The sequence below is a fragment of the Alligator sinensis genome, unplaced genomic scaffold (genome assembly GCF_000455745.1).
Source record: "Alligator sinensis unplaced genomic scaffold, ASM45574v1 scaffold610_1, whole genome shotgun sequence".
In the NCBI taxonomy this organism is placed as follows: Eukaryota; Metazoa; Chordata; order Crocodylia; family Alligatoridae; genus Alligator; species Alligator sinensis.
The window spans coordinates 1178561-1201070 of NW_005842348.1; the positions used below are offsets into that span (position 1 = coordinate 1178561).

General features: G+C 50.4%; 2 protein-coding genes across 2 annotated transcripts in view; one reads left to right on the forward strand and one right to left on the reverse strand.

The window, feature by feature from the left end:
* The first annotated feature begins 1400 nt into the window (after positions 1-1400).
* On the forward strand, positions 1401-4751 carry LRRC26 (leucine rich repeat containing 26). Its single transcript, XM_014522405.2, has 2 exons — positions 1401-2234; positions 3525-4751. Exons 1-2 carry the CDS (start codon positions 1619-1621, stop codon positions 3794-3796), a joined length of 888 nt encoding a protein of 295 aa, XP_014377891.1. The 5' UTR covers positions 1401-1618; the 3' UTR covers positions 3797-4751.
* An 8604-nt stretch (positions 4752-13355) lies between these two features.
* GRIN1 (glutamate ionotropic receptor NMDA type subunit 1) overlaps positions 13356-22510 on the reverse strand; it is a 59346-nt gene continuing 50191 nt past the window's right edge. The window contains exons 19-23 of the mRNA XM_025210447.1: positions 21068-21213; positions 18793-18891; positions 18255-18365; positions 16590-16752; positions 13356-14121 (exon numbers count right to left, since the gene is read on the reverse strand). Of these exons, the coding sequence (XP_025066232.1) occupies positions 14117-14121; positions 16590-16752; positions 18255-18365; positions 18793-18891; positions 21068-21213 (524 nt within the window). The 3' untranslated portion in view covers positions 13356-14116. The remainder of the gene's footprint in view (positions 14122-16589; positions 16753-18254; positions 18366-18792; positions 18892-21067; positions 21214-22510) is intronic.

Here is a 22510-nt window from a genome sequence, read left to right on the forward strand (position 1 = left end):
AGGCAGGAGACTTATCTTCTTCTGCACTAACAGGTCAGAGACCAAACCCTTGATTAGAGGCACCAGCCATAGTGCTATTGTGTAGCTCTGAGGAACCCTGAGATTCCATAAGCTAGGATGTGCGGCAGGGGGTGGGGTGGAGACTTAGTGTTAAGGAGACTGTATGTGCTCCAGTGAGAAACAAAAGTCAGTTCTTAACAGGATCCAAATACTATTTTCAGCCTAGACAGCACCCTGCTGTCAAATCCTGGCCTCCTTGGGATAGAGAGTGTGCAGAAGGATGGTGCCTTCCTCTCCTGACACATGCACTCCAGTCTGTACTGTCCAGCTGAGCCTCAGGGGCCCCCACTTGGTTGGTGGAAAGTCCAGAATCATATGCAGCTGGTGCCCCATGGTGGCAGAGGTGACCCTAAAGAAGAAGGCAGGAAGTGCATTTCCTCTAGGGACCTTGCTGAGGGGAGAGAGAGCAATCCCCTCTAGAGCTGGCACTGTGGCTCTCACTCGGCTGGCACTCTCTACTGTGCCAGCCGAGTAGCACACCTTGCAAAAGCTGGCACAGTGACCCTGGAGAGTCCACAGGCAGAGCCTCACCATCGCAGCTGGCAGCTTACACAGTACCACCCAGGGACTGGTGATGCAGCTTGGCCACAAGAGTTTGCACAATGCTCCAAGAGACTAATCACAGACCCCAGCCATCAAAGATGGCTCAGTGGCCCCCTGAGAGACCAATGGCACAACAGCCATCCCTGTCAGAACAGTTCCTCCTTCCCCTGAAACCAGTGGGGACTAGTATCATGGCTGGTACTATGCCCCTCAGAGACCTGTTGTGCAGCCCAAACAATAACAGCTGCCACAGGGCAGGCGTGGGGTAAATAGAGAAAGGCAGAACTGAATGGGAGCAGAGCAAGAGGCTCAGCTGCTGGCTGAGGAGGGCACCAAGATTTGGGGTGAGGGTGTCCCCCCTGAACTCCAGTGCTTGGCCCAGGCATCAGGAATGGAGGTGGGGGATGTGGAGGGATCTAGACACATTTGCTCTGGAGCTGGTCATGAGCCACTCTGTGGAGTGTGGCTGGGGTGGGCTGGGTTCAAGTTCACCTCCCTGGCACCACTGCACTTCTTGCTGCTGTGATCTGGTCCAAGCTGGGTTCCCTGATGCCTGCTGTAGCTCTGTGCCAAGGGGTTAATGCCAGAGCAGTAGTTGTACCTGGCTGGTAGCTGGGTGGGGGCGGGGGATCTGTGGCTCTGCACCTTGGCAGCAGAAGCTGCTCTTAGAAAATATTTGCTAAGAAAAGTGCAGCTCCACCCTGGAGAAACCACAATCCGGGGCAAGCAGCAGCCTTTGAGCAGCCAGGTTAATGTTTGCAGAGTGTAGGTGACGCCGAAGTTTGTGCAAGGGAATGTGAGCCACTAGCGAAAGCTCCAAGGCGCCTGCTTCCTTGGGAGGATTTGCACAACCCACCACCCCACTCCTCTGGCCTGGGCAGGCGGCCCAATGAGGTGGGGGTAGGGGACATCCAGGAGCCACAACAGGTCTCCAGGGACGCTGCCCTGGTGAGTCTGCCTTCGTGACTGAGTGGGTGGGAGCTAAGTCCTTCCTTCAGTGTCTCATCTTGTGGGCATGGCCAGCTTGAGTTGTCGGGGAGCCCTGCTGACCTCTCTCCTCCTCCTGTACCCACTCCTCTGTGCTGCCTGCCCAGATGTTTGCAGCTGCTCCTCAGGGGAAGTGGACTGCCGTGACCGTGCCTTGCACTTTGTGCCCAGTGGCCTGCCCACCAATGCCAGCGCAGTGCTACTGGGTTATAACCGCATCGCCAGGCTCAAGGCTCACACCTTCCTGCAGCAGAGGTCCTTGCTGTACCTCAGTCTGCATGGCAATGTGCTGGTGAGCATCCACAGCCAGGCACTCGCAGGGCTTTGGGCACTGCAGGAGCTGGACCTGAGCAACAACTCCCTCGTGGTGCTCACAGCAGAAACCTTCCTGCCATTGCCCAGCCTCACAACACTCAATGTGGGCAGCAACCAGCTGGCCCAGCTGGCCCCAGATGTGCCGCGCACCTTGCCCCAACTCCAGGCTCTGTTTCTGCACAACAATGCTCTACGGTCCCTGGACACTGGCTTCTTTGAGAACCTGCCTGCTGTACGCTTGCTGACACTTGCGGGCAACCCCTGGGCATGCAGCTGTTCCATCTGGCCCCTCTTCCTCTGGCTCACCCACAACAGGGACAAGATCCAAGGTAAAAGGTGTGGGGTGGGTATGCAGACCACCCTTGGGCTGGCTGGTCAAGAGCAGTCTGGGCCCCCTCTGATCTGAGGTGAAGGGCAGTCCCAAGTACCTCCCCTTGACTGGCCACTGGGCAGGTGTTTCAGCCCTTGGTCCATGGCAAGCCCACAAGGCTTTATGGAGCATTGCTAGGGTGCAGGTGGCTCTAGCATGGCCCCAGGCCATGGGGCAGCAGGAAGTACTCCCTGCTTCCTCCATAATGCTGGAGCCAAGGAGGTGCTGCCTGGTGCTGAGCCATGATGGTACCTGTGACTTCCATCTGCCTCCCTTCTCTGAGAAAACCTCCAGTTCTGGGGCCTGGGCCAGCTTATTCTGCTCTGTCTTCAGGCAGATGCTGGCCAGGCTGCCACCAGGCACAGGGTGAACCTGTCATGAGCAGGGCATTGTGGGGGAGCGGGGGGAGGCTGTGAATGGCCCTGGACAAAGGTGCTGTAAGTGTACTGATGGCACCAGCATAGCTGGAGCAAGGCTGTGGGATCTGAGCACAAGAGTGTGGGGCTGGTGCATAGGAGATGCCCAGGAGAGCCTGGGCAATGGGGAGAGCACTCTGCAGAGGCAGAGCCCTTAACCCCATGGTGGTGGATGGGTGTCCCTTTGCCCCCTCCTCCTTGTTCTCCCACTTCCCCAGGGAGAAGAGCTGCCCTGTTGTGAGCCCTGAGGAGAGAGGTGCTCCCCAAGGCAACAGGATGCCCAGCTTCAGCTCAACTGCTCCCGTGGGCACCCTGCCCCATGACCACGGACTCCGAGGAAAAACAGCTGCCACAAGCACCAAATCCACCCCTGCCATGGGTTTTGTGGGGAGAGGTGCCTCCCAACTACCATGGACTCAGAGGGGATGGCCTGAGGGATCAGTCTTGTGCTGTAGGTTGTTATCCCTCAGTGCTGACCAAAGGAGTGGCCAGGCCCCTCTGTCACCTGCCCACAGCCTGGAGGCCAGTACCATGTTGAGGCTGATGTGGGCAACTGGGGCATTGATCTTTCCCAGCTGCAACAGTTGCCCAACCTCAGTGACATTCCTCTGCATCGCTCTGACTCTGCCATCCTGGCCCTAAGGTGGCCCCCTGTGCCAGTGATGCTGTCCCACCTGCCCTGGCAGTGCCCTGCCCAGCCCTCCTGCCTCATCCCTTGCTGATGGTGCTAGGCACCTCTGCCCTTTCATCATGTCCACAAAGGCAAGGCAAAATGGAAGTTGCCCTTGCTGGCAAGTCAGGAGCTGACTGGTGCATTTCTTTTCATCTTGCAGAGGAGAATCTGACCGTGTGCCAATTCCCAGAGCTGCTCAACCAGTTTCCCATTGCAGCCCTTGACAATGCCTCCTTCAGCCACTGCCAGGAGAGCCCACTGCATCCACACGACTATGCTTTCTTCCTGCTCATTGGCCCAGCCTCCTTCCTAGGCAGCATCATCATCTGCATCCTAACTGGCTGCCTGGTTGTGGCGTGCAACAAGCTGAGCAAAGACCCCTACCCTCGGCAAAGAGCCCCACGACCCAGGATGACACTGCCCCAGCAGTAGCTCTGGGATGGGGCAGGGAAGAGCTGTGGTGATACAAGACACTGGGCAGGGCAGGGACATGCCAGGCTGGCACCAGCTTGCAGCCAGGGCAGGGAAGTGCATCCAGCTCTGGGAGGGATGAGTCGCCAGTGCCCCAGGGTTTATGAGCTGTGCTCCTCATGCTGTGGGGCCTTCCCTTCCCTCCCTCCTCAGGCAGGAGCCCAGTTCGTATCCTCTGTAGCTGCCACCAAGAGCCAGGGGAATGACAGACCTTGGTGTTCAACACTGTTGCCTGGCAGGCTGGATGGGCAGTGCCCAGTCCATCCATGGGCTGGATTTAGCCAGTGATCCCAATCTGCTGCCCAGGGCAGGTGCAGTGGGGCCCCATCCAGGCATGCAGAGGGAGGTGGAGGGGAGCTTGGCCCTGATCCAACCCTAACCAGGCCCTGCAGAGGTGGGGGGAGGGAGCTTGACCTCAACCCACAGAAGGAAGGGGGCAAGTTCCTCTGTGCAGGAACAGGGGGCCTGGGAATTTGGCAGCAGGGAGAGGTGGCAGTAGTATTTGCCACTGCTCCCTTGGCACTAATTTTCCTGACCTGTGGAAAGCCCTGCAGGCCTGATGCCATGGCCCTGCAGGCTGCATTTGGCCTGCAGGCTCGAGGTTGAGTACCCCTTATCTAGACAGACAAACAGGAACCTCCATCTCAGGTGGCTGACAAGAGCAGCCCCCTAACCTGTGGCAAGGGTAGAAAGCAGCTCAGGCTCCCAGAGGCCCCAGTCTCTCTGCTTTTGTTCTGATATTCAGTCCTGGACAACAGGACTGGGCCAGGGTACCAGCACGTTCACACCCTAGCCACTTGCAGTGATCCCCAATACTTAGAAGGACTCCTTGCTCTAGTGTCAGGCATCCAGGTTGTAGTCATATTGGTCTAGAGGCAAAAGGAATCAGAACTCATGGCAGAGGTGATATCTTTTATTAGACCAACTAGATATTTAAAAAAAAAAAAAGTCTTTATTTGCAAGCTTTCCGGCATAGGCACCCTTCATCAGGCATAGGACACTGCAAAGATTATAAAAGTTCTCCTAGGATCTCTCCCTGATGGAGGGTGCCTGTGCCTGAAAGCTTGCAAATAAATATTTTTTTTGCAAGTATCTAGTTGGTCAATAAAAGATATCACCTCCTTGCTCCAGTAGCATTTGGGTAGTTCCTGCAGGCAGAGCACCCAATGTGTGCAGGGGGAGGGAGTACTGCTCCTGTACTACAGCCACTGCACACAGCAGACAGCCCTGCAGGTGCAAGTCAGCACAGTTGCACTGAAGCAAGGGGAACTGGTGGGGCAGCAGCACAGCACGGAGGAAATGTACTGTCCTTAGGCACTATCTCTGACACCCTCCAGCACTGCACACTAACAGAAATGCTGGCTTAACTCAGGGGGCCCAGCTATACCGGGCTTATCCTTCACAGCCTGTGCCTACTTAAATTCAATGCCAGCTGTGACGAGTGTCAAGGAGGGAGACAGATGCAGACAGATTTCCAAACTGATCTAATTATGCTTGCTTTTAACCTGGAAGTGTTGGAGGAGCAGCAGCTGAAGGAGGAGCTGCAGCTGAACTTGTCCTTAGGCATGTAACAGATCGCTTAATTATGCTAATGAATAAAAGAGGGCAGGATCTAAATCTCCAGGATTGTAGAATGATGATCAATAGCGTAACTGGGGGGGGCAGGACCTAGCCCTGGGTGCCAACTGTGACAGGGTGCCAGAATCTACCCTGCTCCCAAGAAGACTTTGCTGCTGCAGGGACAGCCCTGCACTGCCTGCCCAGAGCAGCTAGACAGTGCAGCCCTGCACCCAGCAGTGTATCTGTGGGTGGCAAGTGGAATAGTTTCCCCCCCCTTGCAAGTTTTGGTCACAGCAGGCACAGCTTGGTGCCCCATAGTATAGTTGGGGGTGAAAGGAAACAAGCAGGGCACGAAGCCCAGCTTCATGGAACCCAGGTCATAGGGCTGTTGCTACCTGAGTGGATACTGCTGCAGTCACAGTTATAGCAGCTGCCTTCAGTGTACAGAGAGCCCATGCAATTAAGACTCCCCTACCCTCACCCCCATGCCCCTGTACCCAGCAATGGGTTACCCCCTCCTCCCTCCCACCCCATAATAAGCTTGCTGTACCTCTGCTGCTAATGAATGTAGATGTCTGAGGTTGCCTGGGCTGTGGCTGACTTGCAGGACTGCCAGAGGCCAGGGAGATGCCAGGGTTGGGATGCACTCATGTGCAGGCATACATTCAGCGTGGGCCTGCTCCAGCCAGCTGGCATGGCACTTCCTTTCAGGGGCCTGGCACAGTTGGTCATGTCCTAGGCATGTCTAGAAAGCTGGGTCAGGTGCAGATCAACAGTCTGGCTCTGGACCCTTGCACATGCTTCACAGGCCCTCAAGATTTTGGGGGCTCCTGCACCAGCCCTCCCCTCTGCACGGCTTCTGTCTCTGGCTTTTAGTAAAGACTCTTTGCAAACAACACCAGGTGAGTCTCTGAGGTGATCTGCCAGTGTGGGGGTTGCCGCTGAGGCTCAACTTTTCAACAGTTACGGCATGGAAGGAGGCATGTGGCACTGCAGTACTCATCTTTACCATTGCGCCGGGACTTTACTCAGCTCTTGCAAAACCTGTGTCTTAAGTTACATTACAGCAAAGTATAAAGGATAAAAGATTGAATCCTCATCAGGTATAAACTGGCATCACCTTACTGGACTCAGCGGAGCTGCATTAATCCAGGGAGCTATGACCTATTACACCAGCTGATGACTAGGCCCACTGGTCCTGGGAATGCTGCACAGTGCAGCTCCTTCTGCAATGACCACCAGTCCTCAGTGTCCAGCCCAGCTTTCCGAAGGGGCAAGCCAGCGGCTGCTGCTCCTTGCATGCCACTGGCTGGCCATGCTGGGCTGGGGGCAGGTTAAGCAGAAGGCTCGGTGTTCTGGTGTCAACAGTGCAGATGGGTTTGCTTTTAAAAAAATGTATCTACATCTCACCTAGTAAAGGGTAACAGCAGCAGCAGCTCTGCTGGCACCCAGGGCAGCTGGACAGAGGCAGAGCAGGGCCACCAGCTGTACACTGCTTGAGAGCAGGCTGCAGTGAGGGTGGAGGAAGGGGCTCACTAAGCTTATTCCCCACTGCCTGCACAGAAGGGTTTGTGGGAGCCAGCAGAATGATGCACACTGTCCTGTATGAGGGGGAGGCACTATTGCAGAAAGGCAGGGTGGTAAGGCCTGTCTTATCCCAATCTCTGAACTGGTCTCATTTTCACTGAGGGCAGATAGAGAATCAGGTCACAGCTGCAGGATGGGCCAGGTCCCATCTCTGTACACACCAGGACTCTGTGCTGGCCGAGGCCCACTGGTGTTGCTGCTGTGCTGCTAGCCAGGTCGTGCCTCAGGGAAGATCTGAGCATCCAGCCAGTATGGGCACTTTGGGGTACATGCTCCAAGGATGACCTACAAGCAACAGGCCAACAGAGCAGGATTGGAGAGTCCATGCAGGGATACCAGAACCTCCTGGGCTCATTCAGCTGGAAGGCATCTCACTGCTACAGAGAGCCTTTCTCATCAGATTGATAGGAAGTGCAGTGCCCCAAAGGAATCTGGCAGAAGCTGGGACAAGGAGGAACAGTGGAAATGGAGAGGGATGGGAAGCACTTCCACAGCCTATTATCATGACACATGCCCAGTACCTGTCAGTGCCTGGTGCAAGCAGCAACCCCCACCCCCTACTATAGTATTACAAATGTTAATGGAGGAGCTGGGCATCCTCACTTGCTTTGTGTGGCTGGGGCCTCATGAAGGTTTCGTGTGCGGAAGATGTGCGAGGGAAGTGTGTGGAAAGCACCTTAGCCAACGGTTGCACAGCCAGCAACGTGTTTCTAAGCCACTCCCATCAAACCAGGGTGAATGAGTGTGGTCAAGGGGCAAACGAGTGAGAGACATATCACCAGGTCTTCCCCACACATGACAAGGGCTATGTAAAAACAGCCTACTCTGGTGGGAGCCAAGAGCAGTGCAGGTTTCTTGTGCAGGCAGGTGGGATGGAGGAGGGAAGGGTGGAGTTCATGATCATCTGGAAAGGAAGAGCTGAAAAGGCTTGTCCCAGCTACAGCCACAGAGAACACCTGTTTGATCACTGTCCCCTAAGGCTGCATCTGTCTCTGAAACAGACACACTGAACAGAAGCATGATCAGCTATGTACAATCATCCACTGCGCTGGGAATGCTAGCACATCACACCATAGTCCTCCAGTGTTGTGTGAAATACGTTGCGTAGGGTATGCATGCACTCACGAACAAGCAGGATTGTAGCAAATGACTCTCCTCCCCCTGTCAAGGAAGATATGTTTGCAATCATCCCTGCTCTTCTTGCTTTTGTTCCACAAGAAGGACAGGTGCCACGGTGCAGCAGAGCTGTTCTTTCCTTGAGTCCAGCACATGATCAGCCAGTGGCAATACTGATTAAAAACAGCACTGATTGGAAGCAGTTGTCTTTGTACAATGAAGTTCCAAAATGGGACCCGGTCCTGTGGTGCAGCCTGGCATGCTGTTATTGCCAGTGAGCCTAGGAAGGGAAGGAGATATACAATGATGTCACTGCGTATGGATGAAGGATGCTTCCCTCTTGTCTCACCAGTAAAGACCAATCAGTGTCACTTTGAAAGGAAGTCCTGGCTGTGCCTTCCTAGGCTGCCTGGCTAGGACCGATGGCTCCTGTGGGAGAATGTCACACCACAGTGCTGACTGAGGGGTCGGAGAGGTTGAGTTGCCCGGTAATGTCAGTGGGATGATACTGCTGCAAAAGACAAACGCACAGACAAGGAGAACGTGGTGTTAGGTAGCCCTAGCACTTGCTGCCTGGTTACGCTCAGTTCAAACATGTATCCCTACAGGAAATTGCTCAGGGATGATGCAACAGCAGGAAAAGTGCTGCTGTCTTAAGAGACAATTGCAAATGCAGTCAAAGCTTGTCCAGAGGTCACTGCAAACAGTTGGCAAGCATCCCACAGCTCATCTCTGACAAGTGCATGGAGTACAGTACAGTTTCTACAGAATATGGCAGCTGTGTCGCTTACTGAGTGACTGCCTCTGCTTCAGTGAGGAGCTATTGGACTAGAAGATCTTAGGAATCGATTAGAGCCAGCCCGTTGGGTTAGTTACAGTTTGGAGAGTCTGGCTGGCTTTAAACATCTGACTTGTTCCCGATGCCTACCTTTGCTTTAAGGTCAGGGCACTACCCTGTGGGTTCCAATGACTCTGTTTTTTCCTTTCCTGTCGCATTGGTAAAGAAATGTGCAACTTGGCTTTATTTGTGATCATCTGAAAGGCAGCTGTTAATGTGAAAATGCCACGTTGGTCCTGTATTAGAGAAGTGGCCTGGAATTTGGATTCTGTTTTCCTCATAGAAGGAATTTGGCAAAAGCTAGCTGGGAAAAGCCATCCTAGTTATACAACTCACTGCCAATAGCTGTAAGGATGGCAGAGATCAATTTAAATTGGAAGGAACCAAACTATCTCCTTTCCCCAAGAAAGGCTTCAAAACTAGGCAGACATTCTTTTTCACTGCTCTTAACCTCACTGCCTGAGCAGCATAACCCCTGGCACAGAGCTGCATCCTTCAAGCCCACCACCATGAAGTCTGGGAGAAAAGGTAATACCACCCAGCAATTCCCAGAAGAAAAAGTCATGTTCTTTATGGATCCAGATATGGCCTGTCAACCTTAACTTCTTTTTTCCCCACTTGGATACTACAGGGCCCAAGCCAGTGCCTGCGGACGTCAATGGAACGACGGCTATGGATTCCAGTAGCCATTGGAGCAAGCCTAGAGAGCAAAACATCCAATTTCCATCCATTTGGGAGCTATCTTCTACTCTTTCTCTCCTCCACCTCCCACTATTAACTGCTTTCTGCTGCCCTGACTTGAGACCTGCCCTCTGAACACAGAAATCCAGAGCCGGTTTCTATACCAAACAAAGACTATTGAACACTCAGATGGACATGTACATTGCACCACTTCTGATAAACAGGTTGTATGTGTGAGAGAGATGGCATCAACTGTGGAGTCCAGAGACACAAAGAGGTCTCAGATGGTGTATAAGGATCAGTGGCCCATTAACTTTTCTGTGGGTTGTGTGTCTCTAAGAATACTCTCAGCTAGTGCTTACTTGTGCCTTGTACTATGTTATGAATGACTATATACCAACAAACTGTATTTGTTGGTATTTTGTCATTTTGTATTGTTCCTGTGTGTAGTTTATTTACAGATTTTATGAGTTTATGATATGTGCACATATCAGGCCTGTGAATTACAGCTTTTCAAAGGATATAGAGGCTTATGGCATGGGTGCTTGGACTGTGAGTGTTTTATTCAAAGATAAAGACCGTGGTGGTTCCTTTGGGGGCTGTAGTGTCATAGTGTTTGTGTTGATAGATTTGTGTATAAATGAAGGAGGAATAAGTTACAGCTCCATAGACAAGACTAAAGTGGATTTTACACTGAAGGCAGGAATCCAATCTTCTTGTTAAATACAAAGAATATACTATGAATTCCACATACAAATTACTCCTTGAATGAATATGTTGGAGATGATAAGCAAATCCACTGGTTAGTTTACAGAGATAAAAAAATGTTAAAATGGAGCCTCTAAGTATTTTTAGTTGGGCCATTTTTTGGCCCATACAATCCCACCTCAGCCCTCATCTGTTTACACAAACCTGGGTACAGTGGTGAATTCTGAGTAGATCTGGTGCAGTATGTAGGGTTTTATTTTGGTCTAAGAAAGAAAACTCATCAAGAATTTCCCTTTCTCAAAATGAGTGTCAGCTCCTACAATTCTCAGTGGGCACACTCACACTGCTATTAATGTGCAGCAATAAGCTCCAGCACATATCGCATCAGAGTTTATTGCTCCCAGGCGCCACACTTGAACATGCGCCTGTGACTGCTGAACTGGGTCAGAGCTAGCCCCAGCTGGCAGGAGGCCTAGGGGGTCAAGCTTGCCAGCCCGGAGCTGCTCTGATCCAGCTCAACATGCTGCAGAAAGGCTGGCTGGGGTACAAGGGTGCTCCAGCATGGGGCTAGCTGGCAGGTAGCCCCCACACTAAAGCACCCTTATGCTCCAGCCAGCCCCATCAGCATCTACATGTGCATTGTTGCGCAGTAAAAAACTCTGCCACAGAATAGTACATGTATTTACAAGAACTAATCTGTGGTGGAATTAATTTACTGAGGCTGAATAGGGCTGCATGTGTAGATGCTGAGACATTTACTGTGGAGCTAATTAGGCAGCTCCACAGTAAATGTTTCATGTAGACGTGCCCAGTAGATCATAGGCAACAGGCTGTTAGCTGCATAACTAGGGTGGCACGACTGGGGCAGCAGCTCTGGGTGCCAACTTGGATGGCAGGGCAAGGAAATAACAGCTAATACTGCCACCAGCTGGCTATAACATAGACATTGGCACTCGGGAAGCACCCACTACCTCTTGTGCCACTGCTGCCCCTGGTGCCAAGCTACCTCTGCAGCCTGTTCACCAAATCCCTTAATCTGAATTTCAGAGTGCTCCTCTTTTGCCTCCTGACAGCTTCACACTGAAGGTGATATAGCTGCATTCCCACTGGATAAATATGGGAGGCAGTGGCTATCTTGGCTAAGAACCTTATGCCCACTGAGAACTTCAGTTATGCGACAGCAGTCAGTTTGAAACAAGGAAGCTTTGAGTGTCATCTGAAGGCAAAGATTTTTATGCACCAATCTCTGCAGAAGGAATATTTTTAATTAGAAAGAATAGTAGCCAATTATGACACCTGGTTTTTAAAGATAACAATGTGTAGCATGGAAGGCAGCAAAAAAGGGAAGCTAACATGTTTGTGTGTGTTCAGGCATGTACACACATATGCACACATGCACAGGATTGCCAACAACAATGTTCCAAAAAAAAATAAAAAAGAGGTAAGCCTACAAAATGGGGGAGGTGGTTAAAAAAGAAAGATCAGGTTGTGAATTTCTGGTCAATCTTTTGAGTTGGAACCCCCCCACACCCACCATGCCCTGTGATGAGAGGGGAGGATGACCTGCTCCCTGACGGAGAGGACAACAGCCCTGCTGAGGGAGCTCTAGCCGGAAAGACCCAGCTGAGTGTGAACCATACACACGTGCATAAGACTGCCTGGTGCTGCGGGCCTCCCGCTTCACCCCCAAGCACTGCAGCAGATTGGTGCTGTGTCCTCACCTACCTATACATGCACTTCTCTCTCCCCCCAGCCAACTATATCATCACTGCCTCCAGTCACCATCAGTCCAGCCACACATCTGTCAGCCCAGGCACCAAATTCTCAGTGCTCTAAGGCATTTCACTCACTCTTCCAGCTGGAGGAGGGGAAAAGGTTGCTGCTGGAAGCTCCTCTGCTTCCCTTTCCCAGGCCTGTGATGGAGAAGGTGGTGGGAAGAACAGGGAGGCAATGAGGTCAGAGGTTGGGAAGGGGCCAGGAAACCAGTCAGAGGGCAGGTCTACAGGAGATGCTAACTGCACAGTAGCCTAATTCTACTGTGCAGTAGCAAGCAGGGCAAAAACCATGTTAATACGCTACTGTGCGTATTAGGCTACTGCACAGTTAGTGTCACTAAAAAGCTGTACACCAACATTACTGCACAGTAGTGCCAGTTAGTGCACATTGATATAGTACTTGGTTATACAAGTACTAAACTTAATACACAGTAACTGTGCCCAGAGAATTTTTTTTTTTGCTTGAGCATGGCTGAAAAAATGCACGAGGGCTGAAGCCTCTGGAGTCACTGAGCCCAAGTCTAATGGGCTAATTGCAATTTATTCACAGGACTTAGCAATTCTGGCATGTGCACGTATGCATGTACATGAAAGGAAATACAAGGATGTGTAGGAAGAGCTTGGATTTTGGAGAAGCGGTATATGAGGGAATGTGGAGAGCAGGAAAGAGGAAAACCAGGGTGTGCAGTTTGACTCATTGTGTGGCTCTCCAAAGTACCAATAAACGGAATCTATCAGGCCAATGCAGTCTGGGACATTTGCACAATTCCAAAATGGCACAAAGCAGCCAGATACTGGTGAATTTGGCCATAAAAGTTTAACTGCAGGAAAAGGATTTCAGGCTAAAAAATATATCTCGCCCAATCTTAGAATTCTCCCATGCTGACGTACTCTTTGACTTCCTTGTATAGTGCTCTTGCATTATTAGTGTCCATGTGATAATAATTTTAAAAAACAAGGACATTTCCAAAAATAAAGTACGTTAAAATAGAATTAAAGTTATGACTATATATCAGTAATTTAGGATATTTACATTACAGGAATGATTTAAGTAGCCCAAAACAAAACATTATCACACCAAAATTAAGAGTTAATCTTAACTACAAAAGGACTCAAGCATGGCAAGGTATGGAAATGAAAGGAAGGTACTTGCACAACCTAAAGCCTGGTTTGTAATGAGACCATGAAGAAAAAATATAGGCAACAACCTAATGTCTTTTAAAATCAATTTAATCTAACATGGGATCATATTATAAATCACATGTAATAGTCTGGGTTGTCTTTTTTATTTAAAATTGTGTTTTTAACTAAATGCAAGGCTTGTGGGAGGTGTTTGTTTTCTTCAATTTTTCTATTAGGAAACTGGTTATTTGGTAATTTTGAGGGCAAAAATACTTGGTTTTTAATTGAAAAGTCAAAAATTTCTGCAGAACCCCCATGATCTTCTGACAGGCTGGACTAAAATACATCAGTTATAACTGAATAGGCATTCATGACAACACCGTGCAACTCGTATGGTGGCGGGGGAGGGGGGGTGTCTGTTATCAGTTTTGTGCTTATCTGTGGGAATAAACTGTGCCTCCCCAGGGCATACAAGGTGTGGTATAATTTCTGTGAGGTTGGGGACATGTCCAGGAGCAGCTAATGGATGCAATGCAGTTTCTCTAGTGTTTCTGGGGTATATGACATCCTGGTAGGGGTGTGTGTGTGTTTTACAGGATCTCAGGGGGCTTCCCTGGGGACTGTAACATCTTGGGTGGTTGCAACGGACATTAATACATCAGCTCTATGGGCATTATGTGAGGTGCAGGAATTACCTATGGGGAATAAACGCATGTCCTGCTGTGTCTGTGGGGATTATGTGCACCCCAAGTATTGTCACTGGAGAGGCTGTGCATCTCAGATGGCATCAGTGGGGATTAGAACATCCAGAGTGATTTCCAAGGGGCTGATTCTTTCCCAGGGGGCATCTTGGGATCCACAGTGCCATCATGTCTCTCTGGCGCTCTAAGGGGGTCATTCTGTGGGATTGCAGAATAGAATCCACCTTTAAAAACACAGACAATGACAAGGAAAGAAGCAGGCTGCCAGCTTTGCATCTTTCATGTGTGTTTCCAGGTTGGATAGACTCCCTGCTGCTGGAGAGTTCCCCCCCTCTAGCTCTACAGGTTGTTGTAGCCTGTGTGCGCCCAAACCTTGCCCATCTGAGGCCTGGGATGGCTGTCTGCTTGAGCCTGTAGGCTGCACCTGATATACTCAAAAGACAGCAGCTGGCTGTTGTGCTCATCTGTAATAGGGAGACATAGTCCTGGAAGATCACCTGTCCCCAGGAGACTATGTGCTCTGTTTTTGCCTGAGACAAGTGGAGCTTTCCACAACATGAGAACATCAGGCTTTCTGTACCAGAGCAGAGAAGCAGCACAGGTTGTCATTGTGAGTCCTCTGCTCTAGCCACTGGGAATACCAACTGGTTGCTGGATGATCTGTTGTGACATTAGCCAATCAGAATTCCTGTCCTCTATAACAGCCCACATGGTAGTGATGTCTTTGAGGAGATGGCACTTCTAGCATTGTTTTCAGAGGTGGTAACAGCCAGCTCACCTACCCTTCAGTAACACTTGTCCCAATCTATACTAACAAAATGACAGAAGCCTACTATAATACTAGGTGGCTGTCACAGCCACCAACTTGGTTCTTATTGGACTTGTACCCCAGAGCTATCAGTGGGACCCACCGCTGAGTGTGTCACTGCACCCCTCTGGGCAATCCCCCAGGGAGCATCAGCAAAATTACCATGGGAGGTAGCTAGTGCTGGATGCTACCAGACATGCTACACTTGTGTGCTGGACGAGGGGATGGCCATCATAATAGCATGGGTTTCTACAGCCTGGATTAAGAAACTAGCTTTTTGCAGGTGGGGCTGTAACAGACTCTGCCCCCCTGGGTTAGTTAGCAAACAAAGGCTAAAAGGAAATACTTTCCCCTAGTGCAGCCATGGCTCCAAACATGTTATTGCCAGAACATAGCTCCCTGCACCCTCTGGGGGCAGGCATGAGTTCTGTCTCCATGCCTGTTCTCTTTGTGCACAGCCCAGGACTATGCAATGCTACTTGCCTACAGGACAGGTGGGAGGAATGTGCCTTGCACCTACAGAACCAAATGCATGGGGACAGCGCCTGTACTCTGCCCCTCCCTCCTGGTGGCTGCAGGTGGGGGTGCTCCTACCATAAGTCAGCACCATCCCTTTGAAAGGTCTGTGTGCTCTGAGGCCAAGAGGCCATGCATGAGTTGCACCATCCCTTCCTACACATCTGTTTGCCCCTTCTGAGGAAGGAATTTCATCTCCAGGCTGGCATCATAACCACGAGACAGTGCTTCTTTTTGAAGGGCTCCTCAGATGCAGCAACCCCGCAAATTAGGGCAGCGAGCTGGGGCAGTGGGATTTTGTCCCTCTTCTGCTGCAGGGCTCTGTCTGCTTTCAAGGGGAAGGCCTGTTCAGACACTAGCTTTTGCTTCCAGGGCACACAGTTGCCAGGGGAGATTGCATACAGGGCAGAGGGGTGCTCGGCTCCCAGCAACTCTGCTGCCTCAGGCAGACCATCTGAGCAAACCCAAGCTGTCAAGGCCCCTGTGTCACTGCTTTCTTTGCAAAGCAGAGAGACCATGGCCACTGCTCTATCACTACTATACAAGGGAGCTACACCCAACCTGCTGCTCAACCCCACATGTCAGAGGGAGCCAAGCCTTCAGTGAGGTAGGCTGTGAGTGAATGGGGCCAGGCTTTTGGTACAGGCCCTGCCCAAGCCTCTCATTGTGGCTTCCCACCTTTTTCCCCCACTGAGGAGAGAGCACAGTAGTCTGGGGCCTCGGCTGTCCTGACATGCAAAAGGGATATGAGAGGCAGAGTTAAACTGTAACAGCCCCATGGACCCTGACATAAATTACAACCATTCACTCACGCTCAACCACCCTCTCCACCCAAGCAGAGCACTAACTCCACCACGCTTCCTGTGAGCAGCTCCCCTACCTGGAGTCCACACTCAGCTCACCATGGCACTACCCCAGTCCAGAACACGAACGCCTTTCATTCGCCCTACAGCCCCCTGCCCCTCGGAGGTAGCACTGAGGGGTGCAAGTACGGGCCTCTAATCTGTAATTTCCTTAATCCTGGTTTTGGGACTTGCAGTCGCAAGCACCACACAACAGACATGAATGAACTGTCCAGGCCACCCCTGCCAAGCCTCCCTGCCCCTCCACACCACTCCCCATGCCCCGTACCCATGTCTCTACTTCCTCACTCCCTCCCCTCTCCCCCACACCCAGGCTGGTTTCTCCTCCCTCCCTCCCTAGCCCCCATACCCATGGGTCTTCTTCCCTATGCCCTCCCATCTCTGCACTTGCAGCTCTTCCTCCTCGCTCCCCACACTGTGCTCCCTCTTCCCCCATGCTCAGTGTTTCAAGCTGTGGAGAAAGCCACAGCCACAGTCACCTTCCAGGGGAGTAAACTCGTGGAGGACGGTCGCTGTGACACCCTCACCGGCTGGCCTGCAGAGCTGCACTGGGTTCCAGCCCCTGCGCAGGATGGTGATGGGCGGGCACCAGTCCCCAGGGGAGCTCACCGGTGCAGGCTGAGGCGTGGGGAGATTTCCTGCCTAGAGAGCATTATGGGGACAGCATTAGTAACAGCAGGGATGTTCAGCTGTTACTCATGTCTGATCCCTTCTTCAAGGGGAGGGGGGCTGCCCCCAGGCTACCCGTGGCATGTGCTGTGTGCCCTGAGATGACAGCTTGTTCTGTGAGATGGCAGCAGCAGAAGCAGCAGGGGCTTCTAAGGAAGGGGCAGCCCAACACAGCCCAGCTGAGGGCTCAGTTGGCAGCTTGCTGCTGCGCATTGGGCCTCATCCAAGTTGTGCTCCTGGGATCCTCTTGGGATCAAGCCTGCATTAGCATAAAATGGAGTCACCTCCATTTTGCATACAGAGCCAGGGCCCAGAGTGACCATGGGACAGCACATGCTGGTCCCTCGGAGTCCCTGTGGCCTCTATGGGCTGCAGCCCTATGAAGATGAGCTGCACTGCAGAAAGTGGTGGGCTGTGTTTTGCCACCCCACTTCAGCAGAAGGCTTCCTCATTCCCAGCCATGCATCATGTCTCTAACAGCCTCGATGGGAACCCACCCTGAGCAACCCTGCACTGGGCACACACCTGCAGACCACGGCAGGAGGCGATTTCAGCGGATCGTTAATTGGCAGCAAAATGCATCTCCCACCTCCGAACGCTACAACAAATTAGCCAAAGTGCAGAGAGTGCCATACAACAAAAGGCGTCATGCAGAGGGGACAGATGGGGCATTATCTTTTAGTTCAACAGATTCGGCAGCCCAACCTGATTGATTTGGCTCTGAAATTCTATCAAGAGAAGACATGTTATTTCTGTTTGACAGTCGTTGCACTTTAGAGGCAACAATTTACAAACTTCCTCTAATTTCACAGAAGGAGTTTTACTCCAAGCAGAAAAATACAGCTTTTGAATCAGGTTGGGTTTTTCCAAAACTCCTCTTTTAACCACTGATGTCTCTCTTTTAGAGCTGCATTAATACTGGTCATAACCAGAGACAGCTGCCACTTGTGCGCTGAGGACTAAGTCCCGAAAGCTATCAATCACAAACAAAAATCACATGTATAGAATGCAACACGCATGGCTCTCGTGAGGTGAGACAGTGCCCAAATTAAATCAGGGTGATTGTTTTAGGCATACAATGACAAACAGGTACAGGAACACTCAGGAACAGAAAAAAAAAATGTCATCGGTTTCAAAAGATCAGCACCAATAAGGTGAGCAAAGAAAAGAGAGGAAACTCAAAAATCATCCAGTCAAAAAACAAAACAAAAAAACTTGGTAGCATCTTCAAACTCGTCACAGGACTACAAACCATCTCCTGCCTGCCCTCCAGGATCCCAGAATCCTTTGAGGTACATGGGATGACTGACTCACTGACTCACTGACTGACTGTCGACGAACATGAGGCTATGCATGTACACTGGCAGCTTCGGGATGAGTGTGTGGCAGTCAATGGGATGGCAGAAGAGAGAGAGAGAGAGAGAAAGAGAGAGAGAGAGAAAGAGAGAGGGCAGAATTGTTCTTCTTCCTCTTACCGTATCTTTGGAGGACCTACGTCTCTTGAAGCTGGAGGCCAGGGTGGAGGTGATGGACCTAAAAGTGGCTTTCTTTTTAGGGTCAGGTTCTGCTCTACCACTTTTTCTATCCTAAAATGAATATGTATAAGTGATTAGATCTCTAGTGTGTTTTTTGAATCTCTAAATCTAGTTGAATACTGCCCCATCTCATGTCCTTCATTTAGGTAAGAGAGCTACTGGAGATGTTCTGCTGGTGTCATTCCCAGTCCTCCAGGGGCCACCTTGGCCCTGACTTGAATCAGGATTTACAAAAGGGCCGACTCACTGCTAAGTCTATTTGGACTGGGCTAGGATCTGGAGAAATGAAAACCCCTCTGGGGAAGTAGCCCTGCTCTCCTCTGTGTTTTTTTACAGGCCTGATCGGCTAACCTCACTTCCCATGGGAACAACTGGAAATTCAGTGGCTAAATGGCATTTTGGTCCTAACAAACGTGACTCCTGCCCCTTGCTTCCACAGCTAGTCTAGCTAGACCGAGAGGTGAGATGCTGCACCTACCACTAAAAAAAAATGCTCAGGGCCTTTTCTGAAGCTGAATCCTAGCGCCACAAGAGAGAGAGAGGACTGCATTGAAAGAGAAGTCATTGTATGAATATTCTGTAAAAAATGTATTCAAAAATTTAAATGATGCATTTGTGCAAAGCCGAACGTTTTCCAAAGTAAAAGGAGAAAAAAAAGGAAAAGAAAGGGAAGAAGCAAAGCGTTAGCGCTATGATGTCATCAGGGGGTTGGAATGAACTAAAAAAGAAACAGAACTCAAAAAATGTAGCCATCGGTGTTAGCGAGTCGGACCTGGTTGGCACAGGCTGGGAGCACCAGCCACCAGGGCACAGGGAATGGTTGGTGGTGGGGGTCTGGCCACTCTCTGTGGCGGGTACTGACAACGATTCCTTCCCACATGCTTTAGTGCCAATGAGCGTGACCTTTCCAAATGGGGATGGCGTAACCAGGTCGGGCTCTACCAACGTACGGGGGTAACCAAAATGTATCCCGCTGGTGCGTAGTGCATGCTCGGGGGATACATTTCCTCCTCCTTTTCAGTTCTCTCTTTTGCAGACATGCACAAACGGAAAGGAAAGCAAGATGGATGGAATGGAATGTCTTTTTCTTCCATGGCATCTCAGGAAATAGCCATGGCAAAACTGTGATCCCAAAAAACCATTATTTTTGTTTGTTTGTTTTAACAAATAAATCTTTCCACTTGCCTACCTTCTAGTAATGTACCAGATACTAGTGGTCTGACGTTTCCTCCTGTGGAAAAGTCTTACATTGTCAAACTGATCTTTATCATGAGACTCTGTTTATACCCACAGGGCGACATGCTTAGCTCACAGTCCCACAGATTCTGCCCAATGACCCAGTGCAGTATTTTCTAGAAGGTTGGCAAGTGAAAAATGGCAGTGTGACTATAGTGCTCTGTCCCAGCAGACTTAACCACTTCAGTGCTGCTGCTTTTTGGAAGCAAAGAAAAAAAGAAATGGCTTTTCAATACTGTATTAGTGAACTGACTCCAAAGAGCTCTCAGTTAGTCTAATAAAGTATATAGCAGCCTGTCTTCATTCTTTCCCTCTGCTGCTTTCAGGGAGGTTAGTTACACCCGAGCAGCCCTTTCCCATGCCATAGTCAATGCTGCTATCACATGGCCATTTCATTTCACTTGTTGAAAGTGACACCCCAATCATTGTTTCTTTCTTTCATTCACTCTTTCTTTGAAGGGTGGTGCCCTTTAGTCAGATAAAGGATCTTTTACTCTCTGAAGGCTGAGTTGCTTCCCAAAACAAAATGAAGCAGCCCAGGCCATTCAGAGACAAGCTCCACAGGCCCTAAACAGGGGTTACAGGACATAACGGCGTTGATCCCACAGCAACTGGGAAAGAGAGAGCTCGGCCAGGTTAGGCTGGACCTGGCTCATGTATGTCATCACAATCAGGTGTCATTGTCAGGCATAAGAGATTCCTTCTGGACTTCCCTTGCTTTCAGGGAAAGGAGAAACCATGGCTTTGTAGACAAAAGATGTCATAACAAGCCCTTTGGAATGAACCCAGGGGAGTCTGTGCTAACAGGAACTGTCATTAATAGCACCCAGCATGAATCTTGGGCATCAAGAGATGTCCATCGTCTCCAAGTCTGTGGAATCCAATTGACAAGAGCACACACCACCTCTTTTTGGAACTGGTCCCAGTTAATGACGATTGCAACTGCACTTATGCTGGGGGTTAGCTTTGGCTTTGTTTCATTAATGGTCACTTGAGCATTTCACCACATAAAGAGCGGGAGAGCAGCAGTAGAAAGGGGTGTTCATCAACAGCAGATTAATGCTGTGATCATCTGCTGTCAAGTGCAGTCAGATAATGGTACATCAATGCAAGAGTGTTTTTAAAGGAGCTGTGCTGGCATTGTTTGCTCAAATGGAATGAGACCTGGCTCCTGCACATAGTCTCCAGCAGAACAATGTGCCAGATCACCCTTGGGAGCACAGTTGAGAATGAAACTATTTTTGCCAGGTGTCCTGGCTAGATTTGTGCACAACTCACCTCCTGGGAGAGATTGCATTGGACAGTGTGTTAGTGCCAAGGGAAATTCCCACTGAGAAGGCAGGGAATCTATGACTTGGCCACTAGCAACACAGTAACACCTGGCCATAGTTATTGGGGACCCGGGGTGAGGGGCGAAGGGGCCCCCCATGCTATTCCATAGCTCTGTATTCACTGACTTGGTGAAGGGATGGAACACGCACCTGTTGGAGATTTGCTCTAAAAACGGTTTGTCCTACCTGCAGGTTCTTCCGCCACACATTAACGGCTGCAAACGCCAGCTGCATCTGCTTCCTTCGCGCATCCTTATGCCTTTTGTAAGCTATTTCTATGAATATTAAAAATATCCCGGCAACAATACCTCCAGCCACCAGCATAAATACACCTGAAATAAGCAGGAAAGTTATAGAGGGCAATGGAAACTGCATCACGACTCTTCATTTCCCTTGCATAATACCAACCACCAACAGCATCTCACAGTCAAAGAGTCCCCACCCAGAGGTTCCCTGAAGCATAGGGACAGCAGAGCTGGGCAAATACTGCAGGACATTTCTGTACAGAGCTTTCATGATTTTAACTCAATTTGCTTTGTCTGTGTCGATGTCCCTTTTGCATTCACTATCTGCATTCACCCTAGCAATGGCCCTGAAAACTGGATTTTAAGGGAATGCTGCAGACTATCCACAGACAGCTCATTTTAATGGTATTTCTATCAGCTCAATCTCAATGATGCCTATGGCCATGGGTATTTGCACTGGGAACTCAATTCTATGAGTTCACATCAAGCCACCCAGGAGATGGATGCATGCTAAGTGGCCTGTGCGCCCAGTCAGAGCTGCTCGTGGGAACTTAGGAGCAGTAGGGCTGAACATGATGCTCCTGGCTTGAGCTGACCACTTTGCCATGAAAATTTTCAGCTAGAAGGAGAAATTAGTAATATTTGGGACAGAGTGGGCACGTGGGAGTGCTGAGCCTTGTGTGGGAGAAGATGGGGCACTGGAGGAGATGGAGGGAAATGGTGCCCCTCAGAGCTGCCCTCATGCCTACCCCAGGACTATTGACCAGCACTGTGTCCCATCAGCCCAGTTCCACCCCCAAGCATCACCTGATGGCGGAGGAGCCACCAGCAAGGAATCACTAGCAGAATGTTTCCTTGTGCAGGGTGAACCCACCTCAAGAAATCATGATCTGAACAAGGGCTATGTACAAAGGCCAAACTCAGCATAGGAATAATGCCACCCATTTTTTTCCCCCAACCTTAGTCAAAACCATCTTCCCCATTTGACAGAGGGAGGCCCCGAGAGGAGGGGACTTGCCTGAGGTCATGCAGAGAGTCTGAGGCAAAATCAGGTTTGGGAGCCAGGAGTCTTGCCCCTGAAGCTACTCCTGACACCTGCTGCCCTCCTTGTTGTGTTATTGATTTATTCTGCTTTGCTGTTTTTCTCCTCCCCCATTTCCTTGGGCTTCTACTTGAGATTTTGTTTTCCTTCTCTGCCTTGAAGACTGACTCTAAGCTCAATCTGGCATCCACAGTTATAGCCAGAGCAGGAGGGGAGATGTGCTCACAGTGGGTGACATTTAAATCCCAAGAATGGTAATAGGGGCCCAAAGGGAAGGGGTAAAGGGGCTTTTAGGGCTGTTTCTGATATCCCAGTGGGAGCAAGACAGGGCTCAATGCAGTA

Bases quoted from the DNA above. Each gene is read 5' to 3' on its own strand.
- LRRC26 (XM_014522405.2), top strand. From the start codon at position 1,619: ATGGCCAGCTTGAGTTGTCGGGGAGCCCTGCTGACCTCTCTCCTCCTC. The intron at 2,235-3,524 runs GTAAAAGGTGTG...TTCATCTTGCAG, and splicing joins CAACAGGGACAAGATCCAAG to AGGAGAATCTGACCGTGTGC.